The sequence below is a fragment of the Physella acuta genome, unplaced genomic scaffold (genome assembly GCF_028476545.2).
Source record: "Physella acuta isolate Inbredline_101_S28 unplaced genomic scaffold, ASM2847654v3 ptg000491l, whole genome shotgun sequence".
Lineage (NCBI taxonomy): Eukaryota > Metazoa > Mollusca > Gastropoda > Physidae > Physella > Physella acuta.
The window spans coordinates 305336-322953 of record NW_026732010.1 but is presented as its reverse complement, the minus strand read 5'-3'; the positions used below and the strand labels follow the sequence as shown (position 1 = coordinate 322953).

The window sequence follows — 17618 nt, the reverse complement described above, 5'->3', positions numbered from 1 at the left end:
TCATGAATATATTAATAGTTCTAAATATATTCATATAACATAATATTCGTTGCTTAGATGGGAGTGATACTAAGGTATCGATACTTACTATTCCATGAAAATGAATAGAAAATTATTAAAATTATTGATATTATTCTCTGTTGTATAAAGGTATATCAATTTATATTTTTAAAAAAATATAGCTTAAACATATGTATACCTATCAAATGGCTCAATATTTCACATCATAATTATGTCCATTTGTAGTTGCTACAAAAATAACATTTCACAAGTATCGGATCCTCAGGATTATAAGTATAGATAGTGCTGTATAGCTACGTAAGTGGCAGAAGGCCGGCTTCAGAAGCTTCAAAATGGAGGTAGGTTTGACTTGTTTGTAGTTTCTTAAATCGAGGGGGATTTTTTAAATTCCCAGTATCCGATAATAGAATCTTCTTAAAAAGTGTGTTAGGTAACTAAAATACACACGTCTGCGGCAGCTAATATCAATGTTAACCCTATCCCCAACCCTAACGGTGCCCTAACCTAATGGTAATGCTAAAAAAGTTAAAAACGTAAAGCGAAAAGTCAAGCTGCTAGCTACTAGATTCTAGATCTAGATCTAGACTAGATCTACTACTAACTATACTAATAATTTAAAAAATTTATAATACTATTAAGTAGATCTATATTAGGCCTATAGTTTATAACTAGATCTAGATCTACAATTCTACATCTAGAATCTAGTAGCTAGCTGGCTAGCTACTAGATCTAGACACTAGATGACTAGATCTAGATTCTAGAATCTAGATCTACTAGAGTCTCAGACTCTAGTTACTCTAGTTACACTAGTACTATTAGTATTACTCTAAGCTAGATAAAGATTAGTACATCTAGATCTACTAGCTACTCACTCAGGCTACGCTAGAGATTCTAGATTCTAGAGAATCTAGCTAGAAGCAAGGAGGACTCTAGAATCTCTAGATCTAGAGAAGAGAGTTAGAATCTAGATCTAGATCTAGAAATCTAGTAACTTAGTAGAGTAGTCTAGATCTAATATCAATAATATTAAGGCCGATGCTAGCCGAATAAGATACGAATGCACAATGGAGAGAAACTACGACTTGCCATTGCGGCGATGTTTTCTATGGTACTGCGCATGCGTGTTTTTACAACCGCAGAACCCTAACACCAACCCTAATCCTAACCCTAGCCCTAATCCTTACCCTAATTCTAGCCCTAACCCTAGCCAATACTAGCCATAGGTCACTGCGCATGCCCAGAGCTATCTTTTGCCGACTAAGACTAAGTGGAGACATTGGGAAGAAAAATCTTCTTCCGAGTAGTCACTTCGTAATATTTATAGTTTAGTAATGTGAAAAACAGGTGACTCCTTAAATTTTAATAATTATTTAACATTTTGAGGATTTATGTTTTGAAAAATACAAAAATGTTTCCTTGTTTCATGTAAGTACTTGTTTTTAAACAATTGTATTAAAACTTTTTAGTAGGCCTAATAAATAAAGACTAGTGACTACTACTAGTGATGTTTTCATCAGATGCAATTAAGCTTATTTACTTTAGCAGCCTTTTTTTTGGTAAGATTGTAGTGCGAGATTTACTAGAATATAGATCTAGATCTAGCTAGCTGCAGTGCTAGGCTAGGTATAGTTAAAATGATTACGAAAATTGTAAAAATTACTAGAACTAGAACAATGTTAAGTAGCAGAAATCTTTAGCAGAAACAACTTAAAAATAATTAGCTATACAAAATTATTAGTAAAGCAGTATTTAACAATAACATGCAATCAATCTATCCAAATTTTAAACGTTCTATATAATAAATAAAAGTTGGCACCAAATAAAGTATGGTTTACAGTACTTCCTGTGGATTCCGGAACTGTGTGACTGACTTTGCCATTGTTTTACTGTTTTTACTGCTATACCATTCCGACGCTTAACAAAGGTTTTACCTTTTTCTCACCATAAAACTTATTAAAATTAGCCTTACTGAAGGCTTAGCGTAAGCTGTGTAAGTTTAAATTGTTACTATTAGAATTAGGCATGCATGTAACTAATTTCAAGTTAATTTCAATATCTGACTCTTCCCCAGGTCAATGTTGTTCACATCAAGTCTGGAAATTCCTTAGCTACTATTGGAGGAGTAAGTTCTTTTTGGCTTTGGCATTAAACAGAAATTTAATTTTAAGGCTTATTTTGTGACAGACGGGCCTTATATGTAGTATATCTATTTGGGGTTCATAGGCATCATTAAATGTACATTTAATATGTCCCCATAAAAAACAGATCTCATTTCTAAGAACTTGATTTGTCTTTGGACATCTGCATTGAGTATCAATGCTTTGCACCCATGTAAGAAGATAGACATGACCAGTGACTGCATAAGGACTTTAGTGTCAATATAAGTCTTTCTGTCACACCAAAGGTTCCTTAGCTTGTTAATTGCTGAGGTCTTTTGGACAATGCCTGTGAGTATTTTTTGTTTAGCTACCTCAGATAGGATGGTGTCACAGTACTTAAAGGAGTGTGCCTTCCCAGTTCTTTGACCATTTACCTCTTAACACACTGATCAGTTAATTAACAGTCAAACTGTTAAACATTTCCTCTACTGTTTCAATTTAGCGTAAATGAAGTATTAGTTGGTGTCACACCTGTCTGTGGCAGTCTGTGTCACACCTGTCTGTGGCAGTCTGTGTCACACCTGACTGGCAGTCGGTGTCACACCTGTCTGTGGCAGTCTGTGTCACACCTGTCTGTGGCAGTCTGTGTCACACCTGACTGACAGTCTGTGTCACACCTGTCTGTGGCAGTCTGTGTCACACCTGTCTGTGGCAGTCTGTGTCACACCTGTCTGTGGCAGTCTGTGTCACACCTGACTGGCAGTCGGTGTCACACCTGACTGGCAGTCTGTGTCACACCTGTCTGTGGCAGTTGGTGTCACACCTGTCTGTGGCAGTTGGTGTCACACCTGTCTGTGGCAGTCTGTGTCACACCTGTCTGTGGCAGTCTGTGTCACACCTGACTGGCAGTCTGTGTCACACCTGTCTGTGGCAGTCTGTGTCACACCTGTCTGTGGCAGTCTGTGTCACACCTGACTGGCAGTCTGTGTCACACCTGACTGGCAGTTGGTGTCACACCTGACTGTGGCAGTTGGTGTCACACCTGACTGGCAGTCTGTGTCACACCTGACTGTGGCAGTCTGTGTCACACCTGTCTGTGGCAGTCTGTGTCACACCTGACTGGCAGTCTGTGTCACACCTGACTGTGGCAGTTGGTGTCACACCTGACTGGCAGTCTGTGTCACACCTGTCTGTGGCAGTTGGTGTCACACCTGACTGGCAGTCTGTGTCACACCTGTCTGTGGCAGTTGGTGTCACACCTGACTGGCAGTTGGTGTCACACCTGTCTGTGTTAGTCGGTGTCACACCTGACTGGCAGTCTGTGTCACACCTGTCTGTGGCAGTTGGTGTCACACCTGTCTGTGGCAGTTGGTGTCACACCTGTCTGTGGCAGTTGGGTCACACCTGACTGGCAGTCGGTGTCACACCTGTCTGTGGCAGTTGGTGTCACACCTGTCTGTGGCAGTTGGTGTCACACCTGTCTGTGGCAGTTGGGTCACACCTGACTGGCAGTCGGTGTCACACCTGTCTGTGGCAGTTGGTGTCACACCTGTCTGTGGCAGTTGGTGTCACACCTGTCTGTGGCAGTTGGGTCACACCTGACTGGCAGTCGGTGTCACACCTGTCTGTGGCAGTTGGTGTCACACCTGTCTGTGGCAGTTGGTGTCACACCTGACTGGCAGTCTGTGTCACACCTGTCTGTGGCAGTCTGTGTCACACCTGACTGGCAGTCTGTGTCACACCTGTCTGTGGCAGTCGGTGTCACACCTGACTGGCAGTTGGTGTCACACCTGACTGCCAGTTGGTGTCACACCTGTCTGGCAGTTGGTGTCAAACCTGACTGGCAGTCTGTGTCACACCTGTCTGTGGCAGTTGGGTCACACCTGACTGGCAGTCTGTGTCACACCTGTCTGTGGCAGTTGGGTCACACCTGACTGGCAGTCTGTGTCACACCTGTCTGTGGCAGTTGGTGTCACACCTGACTGGCAGTTGGTGTCACACCTGACTGCCAGTTGGTGTCACACCTGACTGGCAGTCTGTGTCACACCTGACTGGCAGTTGGTGTCACACCTGTCTGTGGCAGTTGGTGTGACACCTGACTGGCAGTTGGTGTCACACCTGACTGCCAGTTGGTGTCACACCTGACTGGCAGTCTGTGTCACACCTGACTGTGCCAGTGGCCGTCACACTTGCCAGTGGCCGTTACACCTGTCTGTGGCAGTTGGGTCACACCTGACTGGCAGTCTGTGTCACACCTGACTGCCAGTTGGGTCACACCTGACTGCCAGTTGGTGTCACACCTGACTGCCAGTTGGTGTCACACCTGACTGTGCCAGTGGCCGTCACACTTGCCAGTGGCCGTTACACCTGTCTGTGGCAGTTGGGTCACACCTGACTGGCAGTCTGTGTCACACCTGACTGCCAGTTGGGTCACACCTGACTGCCAGTTGGTGTCACACCTGACTGCCAGTTGGTGTCACACCTGACTGCCAGTTGGTGTCACACCAGACTGCCAGTTGGTGTCACACCTGACTGGCAGTTGGTGTCAAACCTGACTGCCAGTTGGTGTCACACCTGTCTGTGGCAGTGGCCGTCACACTTGCCAGTTGGTGTCACACCTGACTGGCAGTCGGTGTCACACCTGTCTGTGGCAGTCTGTGTCACACCTGACTGCCAGTTGGTGTCACACCTGACTGGCAGTTGGTGTCAAACCTGACTGCCAGTTGGTGTCACACCTGACTGGCAGTTGGTGTCACACCTGACTGGCAGTTGGTGTCACACCTGACTGCCAGTTGGTGTCACACCTGACTGGCAGTTGGTGTCACACCTGACTGCCAGTTGGTGTCACACCTGACTGCCAGTTGGTGTCACACCTGTCTGTGGCAGTTGGTGTCACACCTGACTGGCAGTCTGTGTCACACCTGACTGGCAGTCGGTGTCACACCTGTCTGTGGCAGTTGGTGTCACACCTGTCTGTGGCAGTGGCCGTCACACTTGCCAGTTGCTTAACTTAAAACGGTTTGTTCACAGCTGTCTCCAAAGAGCACAATATCTGACATCAAGCGGGAATATTCCAAATGCAGTGAGTATTTCTATTTTTACATCAACCAAGTCATTTACTTTAAAGTTGTTTTGTAAGCCCATCTCTGCCTAGGGGTGACTCACACACAAATTGGAGCTTTTTTACCCACCTCAAAGATCCGTACAAGATTAACAACTACCCAACTCTTGATTTCCATACAAGATTAACAAATACTCAACTCTTGTTTTCCATACAAGATTAACAACTACCCAACTGTTTATCTCACATTTTGGATTGAAAGACCACTCTCCCATTTTTTCAAATAACCCCTACAAACAACCAGCACACCCACACACACCCTATATTATAAATAACCACCTACCCATTTATTAAACAAAGTCTGATCACATCAACTCAAGACAAAGAGGTATAAAGGCTATCTGCCCAATCATATTGTCTTGTACCTGAACTATTTTTCTGCTGCTTTCAGATCCCAAATATTATGCTGACAGACAAGCATACAAGTTGGATCCTCGTAAGTATGCCTGCTGTTTGCCTGCCCTATCATTCATACATCTATGTGTTGCTGTCACTGACTAGTCCATTCATACATCTATGTGTTGCTGAGTGTCACTGACTAGTCCATTCATACATCTATGTGTTGCTGAGTGTCACTGACTAGTCCATTCATACATCTATGTCTTGCTGTCACTGACTAGTCCATTCATACATCTATGTCTTGCTGTCACTGACTAGTAAAGTCACACATCTATGTGTTGCTGTCACTGACTAGTCCATTCATACATCTATGTCTTGCTGTCACTGACTAGTCCATTCATACATCTATGTCTTGCTGTCACTGACTAGTAAAGTCACACATCTATGTGTTGCTGTCACTGACTAGTCCATTCATACATCTATGTCTTGCTGTCACTGACTAGTAAAGTCATACATCTATGTCTTGCTGTCACTGACTAGTCCATTCATACATCTATGTCTTGCTGTCACTGACTAGTCCATTCATACATTTATGTCTTGCTGTCACTGACTAGCCCACAGTGTATTCATACATCTATGTCTTGCTGTCAGTGACTAGTCCACAGTGTATTCATACATCTATGTCTTGCTGTCAGTGACTAGTCCACAGTGTAGTCATACATCTGTGTCTTGCTGTCAGTGACTAGTCCACAGTGTAGTCATACATCTATGTCTTGCTGTCAGTGACTAGTAAAGTCATACATCTATGTCTTGCTGTCAGTGACTAGTCCATTCATACATCTATGTCTTGCTGTCAGTGACTAGTCCACAGTGTAGTCATACATCTATGTCTTGCTGTCACTGACTAGTGTATTCATACATCTATGTCTTGCTGTCAGTGACTTGTCCACAGTGTATTCATACATCTATGTCTTGCTGTCAGTGACTTGTCCACAGTGTATTCATACATCTATGTCTTGATGTCACTGACTAGTGTATTCATACATCTATGTCTTGCTGTCAGTGACTAGTCCACAGTGTAGTCATACATCTTTGTGTTTCAGGTGGGAAAATGCTGAAAGATGGGGACACGCTAGAAAGTCTAAACATTAGCACCAATGGCAAGCTGTATTTTAAAGATTTGGGACCACAAGTGGGCTGGACAACAGTTAGTTTACTTTCTAGTTTACTTCTATAAAACAATCATTTGACATTAGTATTTTTATTTTCTTTCAACTGAATATTTTAACTCATTTGCTACTAAAGCCTATCTCAAAACCCTTCCCCAGTCCCTGAGCTAAGGGAGGTGACCCCCAACAAATTTTCTTTGTTTAATTATTTAAGATAAAGCAATGTGTTATCTCAAAGAAAATTTTGTAATTTAACATGTTTTTCTATTAGTATTTATTGTTTAGTGTGAATTTTGTGATGCAACCATGTGGTCTGAGGCTGCCACGGAGAGTCTCAGTATCATCTCTAATATTTAAAATATTACTATTTTACAACAGATTCTGTTTGCTAATTTTAATAGCTTAAATATCTAACATAATAAAGAATCTTTTTAACAATCTGGTTCTTTAAAACTAATTGAAAAGTACCATAATGCAGAAGCGACCATTTACGCTACAACGAGTGTAAACTTTTGTACGAAACTCAACTTAGTAAACTTAATATAAAATAATTTTTAAAAATGCTAGATACTTCTTGGATTTTTTTGTTTGGGGGGAAAATCTCGTGAACTCTTGTACTATATTAAGTTAAGCTTAAATAGCTTAGAAGCATAATAATGCGATAGAAACACAATAGGTAATGGCGGTCACATCAAGTGGCATTGGTAGTGAGGGGAGTATGTCACAGTAGTAGAAAATAAGTTGATAGTCTATGCACTCAAATCAAATATTCTTAATTCAGCATTGCTAAAATTGATTTTGCTGTTGTATTTTAGAACATGCTTTTTCTTCCAGGTGTTTCTAACAGAATATGCTGGGCCACTTGTCATCTACCTCATATTCTATTCTAGACCAGCTATCATATATGGTGCTGGGGAAGCTACCAAAACATACAGTCAAGTTGTCAAGTAATATGTTTTCACTCTTTATTTTATGCTTAGGATAATTGGTCATGTAGTCATTGTTACACATGTTTTTGCTACCATTGTCTGTTTTTTTTAATCAATACTTTAATCAGAAGTTTGTTTCTTTTTTACAATTATATTAATTAAAAGTTGATTTACTTAACTAAATTAATTAGAATTGGGTTGTTTTAACTAGATTAACTAGTAGTGGATTAAATAAATTACCTTAGGATAAGTTGTTTGTTAAGAATACATAAATTTAATTAGAAGTATGTAATTGCATACAGATATGTGAAACTACACTTCTCACTATAATGACATTTAAATTTTCAGCATTGCAGCAGGATGCTGGACATTCCATTATGCTAAACGTTTGCTGGAGACCTTATTTGTGCACAGATTTTCACATTCCACCATGCCTATATTTAATATTTTTAAGGTTTGTCTCATCAGGGTTCCAGATTTTAAAAAAATGTTCTCATCTTTTTACTTTCTCGTATACGAGGTATAAAGGAAGTATTGCAATCATGCAAAAAATCGAAATTGGGATTTTCATAAATCTTTATATTTTACACCTCCTTGAGTCGGAAAAACTTAGTTTTACAATTTTGTCAGTGTATGTCTGTGAACACGATAATTTGAGTACCGTTACAGCAAGGTTGGTGATATTTCATATATAAGTATTATATCAAATGTGTTGTTCTGTATCAACTTTTCAGCGAGTTTTTATGACCATAGGTGGAGCTTATTCTACTTTTAGTGTTTTCAAAAGCCTTTAACTTGAGTACAGTTTCAGATAAATAAACTAAATTTCAAGTAAAATTCTAATTCTCTGCCTTCTTTTAAGTAATTTCTGTTGACCAGAAGTAGTACTCCCATATCTCAAAAAACGCATATGAATTTATAAAGTACTAATATTCTGCACTATTATACACACATTGATTGCTGTTCACTTGGTGCGCAATTATTTTTTCAATGAGACTCTACTCTATTTTTAAAAAGTTAAAAAATGTTAAAATCATGTCTACATCTTGAGTTGCCATCCCCTGTAGTTTTATTTAAAAATAGTTGCAAAAGTTAGGGGAGATCACTCCCGCTTTATTTTGTGTGTTAATGTTTACAGTCATACCATTTTTTTATCCTACAGAACTCCATTTACTATTGGGGCTTTGCTGCATTTGTTGCTTACTTTGTGAATCATCCTTTGTACACACCTCCAGGTGAGTCACATGCTGGGGAATGGTTGAGAAATGTGCTACTGTGGTCATGTGAATTGATGAATAATGTGCTACTGTGGTCATGTGAATTGATGAATAATGTGCTACTGTGGTCATGTGAATTGATGAATAATGTGCTACTGTGGTCATGTGAATTAATGAATAATGTGCTACTGTGGTCATGTGAATTGATGAGAAATGTGCTACTGTGGTCATGTGAATTGATGAGAAATGTGCTACTGTGGTCATGTGAATTGATGAATAATGTGCTACTGTGGTCATGTGAATTGATGAATAATATGCTACTGTGGTCATGTGAATTGATGAATAATATGCTACTTTGGTCATGTGAATTGATGAATAATGTGCTACTGTGGTCATGTGAATTGATGAATAATGTGCTACTGTGGTCATGTGAATTGATGAATAATGTGCTACTGTGGTCATGTGAATTGATGAATAATGTGCTACTGTGGTCATGTGAATTGATGAATAATGTGCTACTGTGGTCATGTGAATTAATGAATAATGTGCTACTGTGGTCATGTGAATTGATGAGAAATGTGCTACTGTGGTCATGTGAATTGATGAATAATGTGCTACTGTGGTCATGTGAATTGATGAATAATGTGCTACTGTGGTCATGTGAATTAATGAATAATGTGCTACTGTGGTCATGTGAATTGATGAATAATGTGCTACTGTGGTCATGTGAATTGATGAATAATGTGCTACTGTGGTCATGTGAATTAATGAATAATGTGCTACTGTGGTCATGTGAATTGATGAATAATGTGCTACTGTGGTCATGTGAATTGATGAATAATATGCTACTTTGGTCATGTGAATTGATGAATAATGTGCTACTGTGGTCATGTGAATTGATGAATAATGTGCTACTGTGGTCATGTGAATTGATGAATAATATGCTACTTTGGTCATGTGAATTGATGAATAATGTGCTACTGTGGTCATGTGAATTGATGAATAATGTGCTACTGTGGTCATGTGAATTAATGAATAATGTGCTACTGTGGTCATGTGAATTGATGAATAATGTGCTACTGTGGTCATGTGAATTGATGAATAATATGCTACTTTGGTCATGTGAATTGATGAATAATGTGCTACTGTGGTCATGTGAATTGATGAATAATGTGCTACTGTGGTCATGTGAATTGATGAATAATATGCTACTTTGGTCATGTGAATTGATGAATAATGTGCTACTGTGGTCATGTGAATTGATGAATAATGTGGTCATGTGAATTTTAAAAATTAGGTGCTAATTATTTTTACAAGCTTTTATTAAATAGCTTCCTCTGCCTGTCACTGTTTTCCGTCATAGATCAAAACTGCCTAGCGAAATTTTGATCACTGCTAACTGAACGATTCATTTCAAACTTAGCATGTGGGTCACACCTGATGACAATGCAATCTGACATCAAATTTGACTTTATTGGATGCCTAATTAATTTTCTATGAATTTATTAAAATTTCCTATTCAAAATACTATTTATCATGCTATTATATGCACATTTTTCATGTTCATTTTGCGCGCAATAATTGTTATTTGTATTAAAAATTTCAAAAGTTCATATTTAAAGATCTTTAATTTTCCCCTTTTTACTTTCTCGTATATACGAAGTATAGAGAAAGTCTTGTAATCATGGGAAAAAAAAAATCGAGATTTTTGCACATCTCGACGTTTTACACCTCCCTGAGCCGGAAAAACATAGTTTTGCAATCTTGTGTGTGTGTGTCTGTAAACACGATACTTGAGTACCGTTACAGCTAGGTTGATGAAATTTCATATATAAGTATTATAACAATCGTAGATCCGTATCAACTTTTGGGAGATTTCCGATAACCGGAAGTGGAACTTTTTCTACTTTGAATTTTTCAAAACCGTATAACTTGAGTACTATTTCAGAGAGATAAATGAAATTTCACACGTAAGTAAAAGATCTAATTCTGTCTCCTATCAAATTTTGAGTAATTTCTATTGACCGGAAGTAGTAATTTTTGCTATTTCCGATTTCTCAAAAACGCAAGTAAATTTATAAAGTACTAATAATCTTTCGCACTACTATGCACATTTTATTTTATTTGGCGTTCACTTGGTGTGAAATTCTTTTTCTACGAGATTTTATTCTATTTTAAAAAGCTTAAGTATTTAAATTGGATTAAAAATCCCCTGTTGTATCATCTAAGAATATTCAAGAAAGTTTAGGGGAGATCACTCCAGGTTTATTTAATGCATTAATGCCTAAAAGCTTGTTATTAAAATGTTTTTGATGCATTTTTTTCATATATGCCAAAGTGTAGCCCGTCTTGCATAATAAGATTTTGTAAATTTTCAAGGTTATGGTGAGCTGCAAATCAAGCTGGGATTAGGCTGTTTTATTGTAAGTTACTTCATTGTTGTGTTATTTTTTTATTGGAAATTACTTTGGTGATTTATTATAATTTTTGGGAGTAACTTATTTTAAGATATTACTTTATATCTAATATATAATGTTGAAATAGACTCTGTGGCTGTGTAGGTGGCGGACCCTTAAAAGACATGCATATAGTAAAAAACTCGACTTGATAGTCATTGTGTAATATTCTTAACTCTTTTAAGACCGTAATGATGCTCCCAGCCATCAACAGGCCGGCCTGCCATACCGTTATAACGCTCCCAGCGTCTGATAAAATTTTCTCTATTTAATTAGTTGTTTTTCTTAGAATCCAAGATTAGGTCGCCGCATTATAAAATTAACCAATGTTGAAGTATTTATACTAAGACTAATCCGATCCATGATATTTGTAGAAAAATGGACGTACTTTCATTTTCTATGAATAAGAAATCATGAAAAGTAATTCTTATCATTAATTTTCTTTATTGTTTCTTCTTTAAAACTAAGTAATTATCTTTCTTCAGTAAATAAATAATTACTTAAAATTTATATCAGTGTGTAGGGCATTCAATTACGATTAATTTTTATCAATAATGTGTGGGGTTTAAAACAGGTGAAAAGACATGGGTCGTTTAGCCGCAGGGGTAATGAAAAAAAAAAATTTCTGGTAAAACATGAAAATAATTATGGGCTTAAAGGGTTTATTATCTAAATAAATGATGAAAAGAAAACTAATATGGATTGTATATTTTAAAAATTCTATTTATTAGTTTGTTTTAGTGTTGGGAAAAAAAGATATAATTAGCATGGATTGATGAAGTTCAATGTGGTAGGCAAAACACGGATATTTTAAATACTGCCTTCATTTTATACACTGAACGTATTGTTTACTAATTATTATTAATCAATAACAGTTACAAAGCTGCTCCTAAATGTCCTCTATGTTTACTTCTATATTTTGGTTTGTGGCAAGCTGGGGGTATTTTAGTCATTCACTAAATTGAATCAGGGATGTCTGCCCCGACAAGGTTTAAATTTTGCGCCCCATGCCTTCACATGAGCCCCATGGCAACTATGTTTGTTTCAAACAGTGCGATAGACTATGGCTAAGATTCGGTATTATAGTCATTTACTAAGTTGAATCTGGTAGCTCCTCTAGCGCCCCGGGCTATACTCCGAGCACTATGCTTTTATGCTTGAATTAAAGTTTGTTCTGCGTTATTGTTTGCGCTTAGGTTTGTTTTGTGTTTTTGTTTGCGTTTCTAATTATGTTTGTGTTTGCATTACTGTTTGCTTTTGTGTTTAATTTTTTTTTTTTTTTTTCGTTTGCTTATGTGTTTGTGTTTGTTTTTGGGTTTGCATTTGTTGTTGGGTTTAGGTTTGTTTTGTGTTAATGTTTGGATTTGTGTTTTCATTTGTGTTTGCGTTTATTTTTTGGTTGTGGTTAGGGTTAATATGAAAAGTAATATATTTCCTAAACCCCGGAAATGCCAATATATGCTGCTTAGTAAACACACAAGTCATATTCCTTTACAGATAGGTTTTTCACAGATGCCAATGCAGGGCCTGGCCGGGACAGCTAGCATGTATCTATTTAGTGCTGCTTAAAAAAATGAAATATCCAACCAAGTCTTTGTTAAAGCCCTAGCCCTAAAACTGAAGTCAGTGAAAAAATAAAGGTTAATATGACAGGCTTGTTTACTTTGAAGATCAAAGGAATATTTGTGTTAACTTTTGTTTCCTTGCCCAGTGGTTTAAATCTGTAGGTTTCCTGGCCAAGTGGCTTAAAACTTTTGTTTCCTGGCCAAGTGGCTTAAAACTTTTGTTTCCTGGCCAAGTGGCTTAAAACTTTTGTTTCCTGGCCAAGTGGCTTAAAACTTTTGTTTCCTGGCCAAGTGGCTTAAAACTTTAGTTTCTTGGCTGAGTGGTTTTATTTCCTGAACTAGTGTTTTTATTACTAGTAAGTTACTTACAATGGGTGGGGGTAATTGGTTTGCTCTGTGCACTTCCTCTGACCCCTGGGTAGCGTGGGGAATGTTGGCTAGGATTTTTACAACATATTTTGCCTTTGAGATTGCAAGCATCATTTGTAGAAAATATTTTTATAATCAGTAAAATATCTTTATACAAGCATGATTATTTCTTAAATTATGCGAATTTTAAAAAAAAAAAATCAAATTTCATTCATTTGGTCCCATTTATTTTTGAAAACAAAAAATGTGAAAAGTCATGGACAAAAATATGTTACTGAAAGTTTAAAAAATGATAACCTGAGTTGTTTAATGTTGTATACATTTTAAATTTGATATTTTAAAAATGGTCTACAATTTATTCTTTCCTCAGTTGGCTGAACTTGGAAATTTCTCCATTCATGTAGCACTCAGAAACCTAAGGCCAGCAGGTATGTTGTTAGTGGTTGGTCAAGTTAGTGGTCAATTGTCTAGTCAACTCCAAGTACTTTTGAACTGTACAACAACCAACCCAGTTGTTTATCAGCATGTTTCTACAACATCCTAATATATAAAAGCCCATGTGTGCACGTCTCTCCTTCTCTCTCTTTGTCCGCATGTCCCTAGCGAAAAAGAACAGTATCTTCAATGATATATGGAGAACTTAAGATACAGAATTTTGTTGAAAATATGTTGGATGTTTTAAATGTATAAACTAAATTTTATTTTAAAAAAGAAAATAAAAATAAAGCAATATTCTAACGTACAAACTTATTTTTAATTATGCAATCGGAAAAGTGTTTATGGTTGTGACAGGAATGCAATAAACAATGACGTCACATGCCACATTTCAACTATGGGAAGAGCAATTTTAGAATATGAAGAAATGAACTATTTCATTCTAATTTGATTTAGATCTAGATTCTATAAATATACTTATACATGAAATGTATACAATTTTCTCAGTAAAACTAATACAAATTACTTTTTAAAAAAAATTAATGACCATTGAACAGACGGGTTTTTAACGGAATCATTTAAGTCTCTTAATCAGTGTGTGCCTTTAATATGGTGTTGTGTTGACTAATAGTATATATATTTTAGTTTTAATTTTCCAATAGGTATTTGTAGCCTATTTTATTTTAAATTTGTCAGATTTTTAGCTATTTATTTATATCTTTCCTTTGTCACTTTTATCGTTTAACATACAGTAAAGCGTATAGCGTTTTGGCCAATAACTATTTCATAAATTATTTTTTCCTAATAAGTATAACAGTAAAATAAACCGGGAGTGATCTCCCATAAATTTTCTCGAATATTTTCATATAACAGTACGAGGGATGCCAACTAGGGATATAGACATGACTTTTAATCCATTTTTAATTACTTAAACTTTTAAAAATAGAATAGAATCTCCTAGAAAAAAGAATTACGCACCAAGTGAACGCCAAATAATATGTGTATAATAATGTAGAATATTATTAGTACATTATAAATTCGCATGCTTTTTTTTTTTGAGAAATCGGAAATAGGGTAAATTACTACTTCCTGTCAACGGAAATTAGACAAAATTTCAGAGAAGGCAGAGGATTAGATCTTTTACTTACATGTGAAATTTCATTTATCTATCTGGAACAGTACTCAAGTTATACGGTTTTGAAAAATTGAAAGTAGAATAAGTTCCACTTCTGGTTACCTGAAATCGCTGAAAAGTTGATACAGAACTACTAATTTGATATAATATATATATTTGAAATTTCATCAACCTAGCTGTAACGGTACTCAAATTATCATGTTCACAGACACATACACACACACAGACATGCGGACTCAGGGAGTTGTTTTTTTTTTTTTTTTTTGCTCGATTACAGTGCTTCCTCTATACTTTGTATATGAGATAGTAAATATTTAGGTCTATAATTCATTTGAAACGGGTACCCATGGCTAGTTACTCAAACAACCATCACTGCACAAACATTGTTGCTGATATCAACATTAGTCAAATAACCATCATGCACAAACATTGTTGCTGATATCAACATTAGTCAAATAACCATCATGCACAACTACCCTACAACAATACAACATTTTTTATTGCAGGATCAAAGGAAAGAAAAATCCCCTACCCAGGCTTAAATCCATTCACTTGGCTGTTCAAGTTGGTTTCCTGTCCTAATTATACGTATGAGGTGATGGCCTGGCTGGGTTTTACTGTCATGACTCAATGTCTGCCTGGTAAGATTTGTTTGAACCCGAACCCATGTAAGATTTGTTTGAACCCTAACCCAGCATCTGATGCAATGTCTGCCTGGTAAGCTTTGTTTGAACCCTAACCCATGTAAGATTTGTTTGAACCCTAACCCAGCATCTGATACAATGTCTGCCTGGTAAGATTTGTTTGAACCCTAACCCATGTAAGATTTGTTTGAACCCTAACCCAGCATCTGATGCAATGTCTGCCTGGTAAGATTTGTTTGAACCCAAACCCATGTAAGATTTGTTTGAACCCTAACCCAGCATCTGATGCAATGTCTGCCTGGTAAGCTTTGTTTGAACCCTAACCCAGGTAAGCTTTGTTTGAACCCTAACCCAGCATCTGATACAATGTCTGCCTGGTAAGATTTGTTTGAACCCAAACCCATGTAAGATTTGTTTGAACCCTAACCCAGCATCTGATGCAATGTCTGCCAGGTAAGCTTTGTTTGAACCCAAACCCATGTAAGATTTGTTTGAACCCTAACCCAGCATCTGATGCAATGTCTGTTAGGTAAGATTTGTTTGAACCCAAACCCATGTAAGATTTGTTTGAACCCCAACTCAGCATCTGATACAATGTCTGCCTGGTAAGATTTGTTTGAACCCTAACCCAGGTAAGATTTGTTTGAACCCTAACCCATGTAAGATTTGTTTGAACCCTATCCCAGGTAAGCTTTGTTTGAACCCTAACCCATGTAAGATTTGTTTGAACCCTAACCCAGCATCTGATGCAATGTCTGTTATGTAAGATTTGTTTGAACCCTAACCCAGGTAAGATTTGTTTGAACCCTAACCCAGCATCTGATGCAATGTCTGTTAGGTAAGATTTGTTTGAACCGAAACCCAGGTAAGATTTGTTTGAACCCCAACCCAGCATCTGATACAATGTCTGCCTGGTAAGATTTGTTTGAACCCTATCCCAGGTAAGATTTGTTTGAACCCTAACCCAGGTAAGATTTGTTTGAACCCTAACCCAGCATCTGATGCAATGTCTGTTATGTAAGATTTGTTTGAACCCTAACCCAGGTAAGATTTGTTTGAACCCTAACCCAGCATCTGATGCAATGTCTGTTAGGTAAGATTTGTTTGAACCCTAACCCAGGTAAGATTTGTTTGAACCCTAACCCAGGTAAGATTTGTTTGAACCCTAACCCAGGTAAGATTTGTTTGAACCCTAACCCAGGTAAGATTTGTTTGAACCCTAACCCAGGTAAGATTTGTTTGAACCCTATCCCAGGTAAGATTTGTTTGAACCCTAACCCAGGTAAGATTTGTTTGAACCCTAACCCAGGTAAGATTTGTTTGAACCCTAACCCAGGTAAGATTTGTTTGAACCCTAACCCAGGTAAGATTTGTTTGAACCCTAACCCAGGTAAGATTTGTTTGAATGCTAACCCAGGTAAGATTAGTTTGAACCCTAACCCAGGTAAGATTTGTTTGAACCCTAACCCAGGTAAGATTTGTTTGAACCCTAACCCAGCATCTGATGAAACTGGTTACCCTGTGTTCTTAAACTGAGTCACACTTAGTCTCATGAAATGGGTAGTAAAGTTTATTTTTGAATCGTTTGCTACAAAAGCTGCTTTCTTAGGTATCAAATTTTTGTTGCATTTGTTTACTACAAAAACTGCTTCAAATTTCCTTTTCAGCTGGACTGTTTTGTTTAGCAGGGTTTTATCAAATGGCAGTATGGGCCAAGGGGAAACATAGAAACTACTTGAGAGAATTTAAAGAGTACCCACGTCTACGCAGTGCCATCATCCCATTCCTCTTGTAGAAGTTGTGTGCATGCTAGGATTACTTGGAAGACAGTGGATGAATGAGATCAATTCATTCTTCATTTGTAATGTTTCAAGAACTGTTTAGCATTGTTTGAAGGCATCATTTGTTTTTTAACTAAATAAAATAGCTGGTAACACTTGCAGTAGGTGTTGTGGCTAGCCATAAGTGGACATGCCAGTAACACTTGCAGTACGTGTTGTGGCTAGCCATAAGTGGACATGCTGGTAACACACTCAAACATTTTCATCAACAGATTTGCTTCAATTAGATTTTATTTTGTATTACTTTTTATTAATAAAAATCATTTGTATATTTGATT

The 17618-nt window shown here is 37.4% G+C and overlaps 1 protein-coding gene across 3 annotated transcripts; it reads left to right on the top strand.

The window, feature by feature from the left end:
* The first annotated feature begins 275 nt into the window (after positions 1-275).
* LOC131944418 (very-long-chain enoyl-CoA reductase) lies at positions 276-17616 on the top strand. 3 transcript variants are annotated; one of them, XM_059305015.1, is made up of 12 exons: positions 276-359; positions 2093-2143; positions 5151-5202; positions 5633-5677; positions 6684-6787; positions 7584-7696; positions 8027-8132; positions 8841-8913; positions 11275-11318; positions 13656-13713; positions 15362-15496; positions 17167-17616. In XM_059305015.1, the coding sequence occupies exons 1-12, from the start codon at positions 354-356 to the stop codon at positions 17292-17294; spliced, it is 915 nt and encodes a 304-aa protein (XP_059160998.1). In that variant the 5' UTR covers positions 276-353; the 3' UTR covers positions 17295-17616. The 3 variants fall into 3 exon arrangements, with proteins under 3 accessions (XP_059160998.1, XP_059160997.1, XP_059160999.1); XM_059305014.1 differs by lacking the exon at positions 276-359 and adding an exon at positions 1524-1577; XM_059305016.1 differs by lacking the exon at positions 276-359 and adding an exon at positions 1814-1945.
* Positions 17617-17618: the final 2 nt, after the last annotated feature.

What these genes read in the sequence shown, in the direction of transcription:
- LOC131944418 (XM_059305014.1), top strand. Translation starts at nt 1,539, where the DNA reads ATGCAATTAAGCTTATTTACTTTAGCAGCCTTTTTTTTG. An exon ending in CTTTAGCAGCCTTTTTTTTG is followed by an intron (nt 1,578 to 2,092) that starts GTAAGATTGTAG and finishes ACTCTTCCCCAG; the next exon opens with GTCAATGTTGTTCACATCAA. An exon ending in CCTTAGCTACTATTGGAGGA is followed by an intron (nt 2,144 to 5,150) that starts GTAAGTTCTTTT and finishes GTTTGTTCACAG; the next exon opens with CTGTCTCCAAAGAGCACAAT.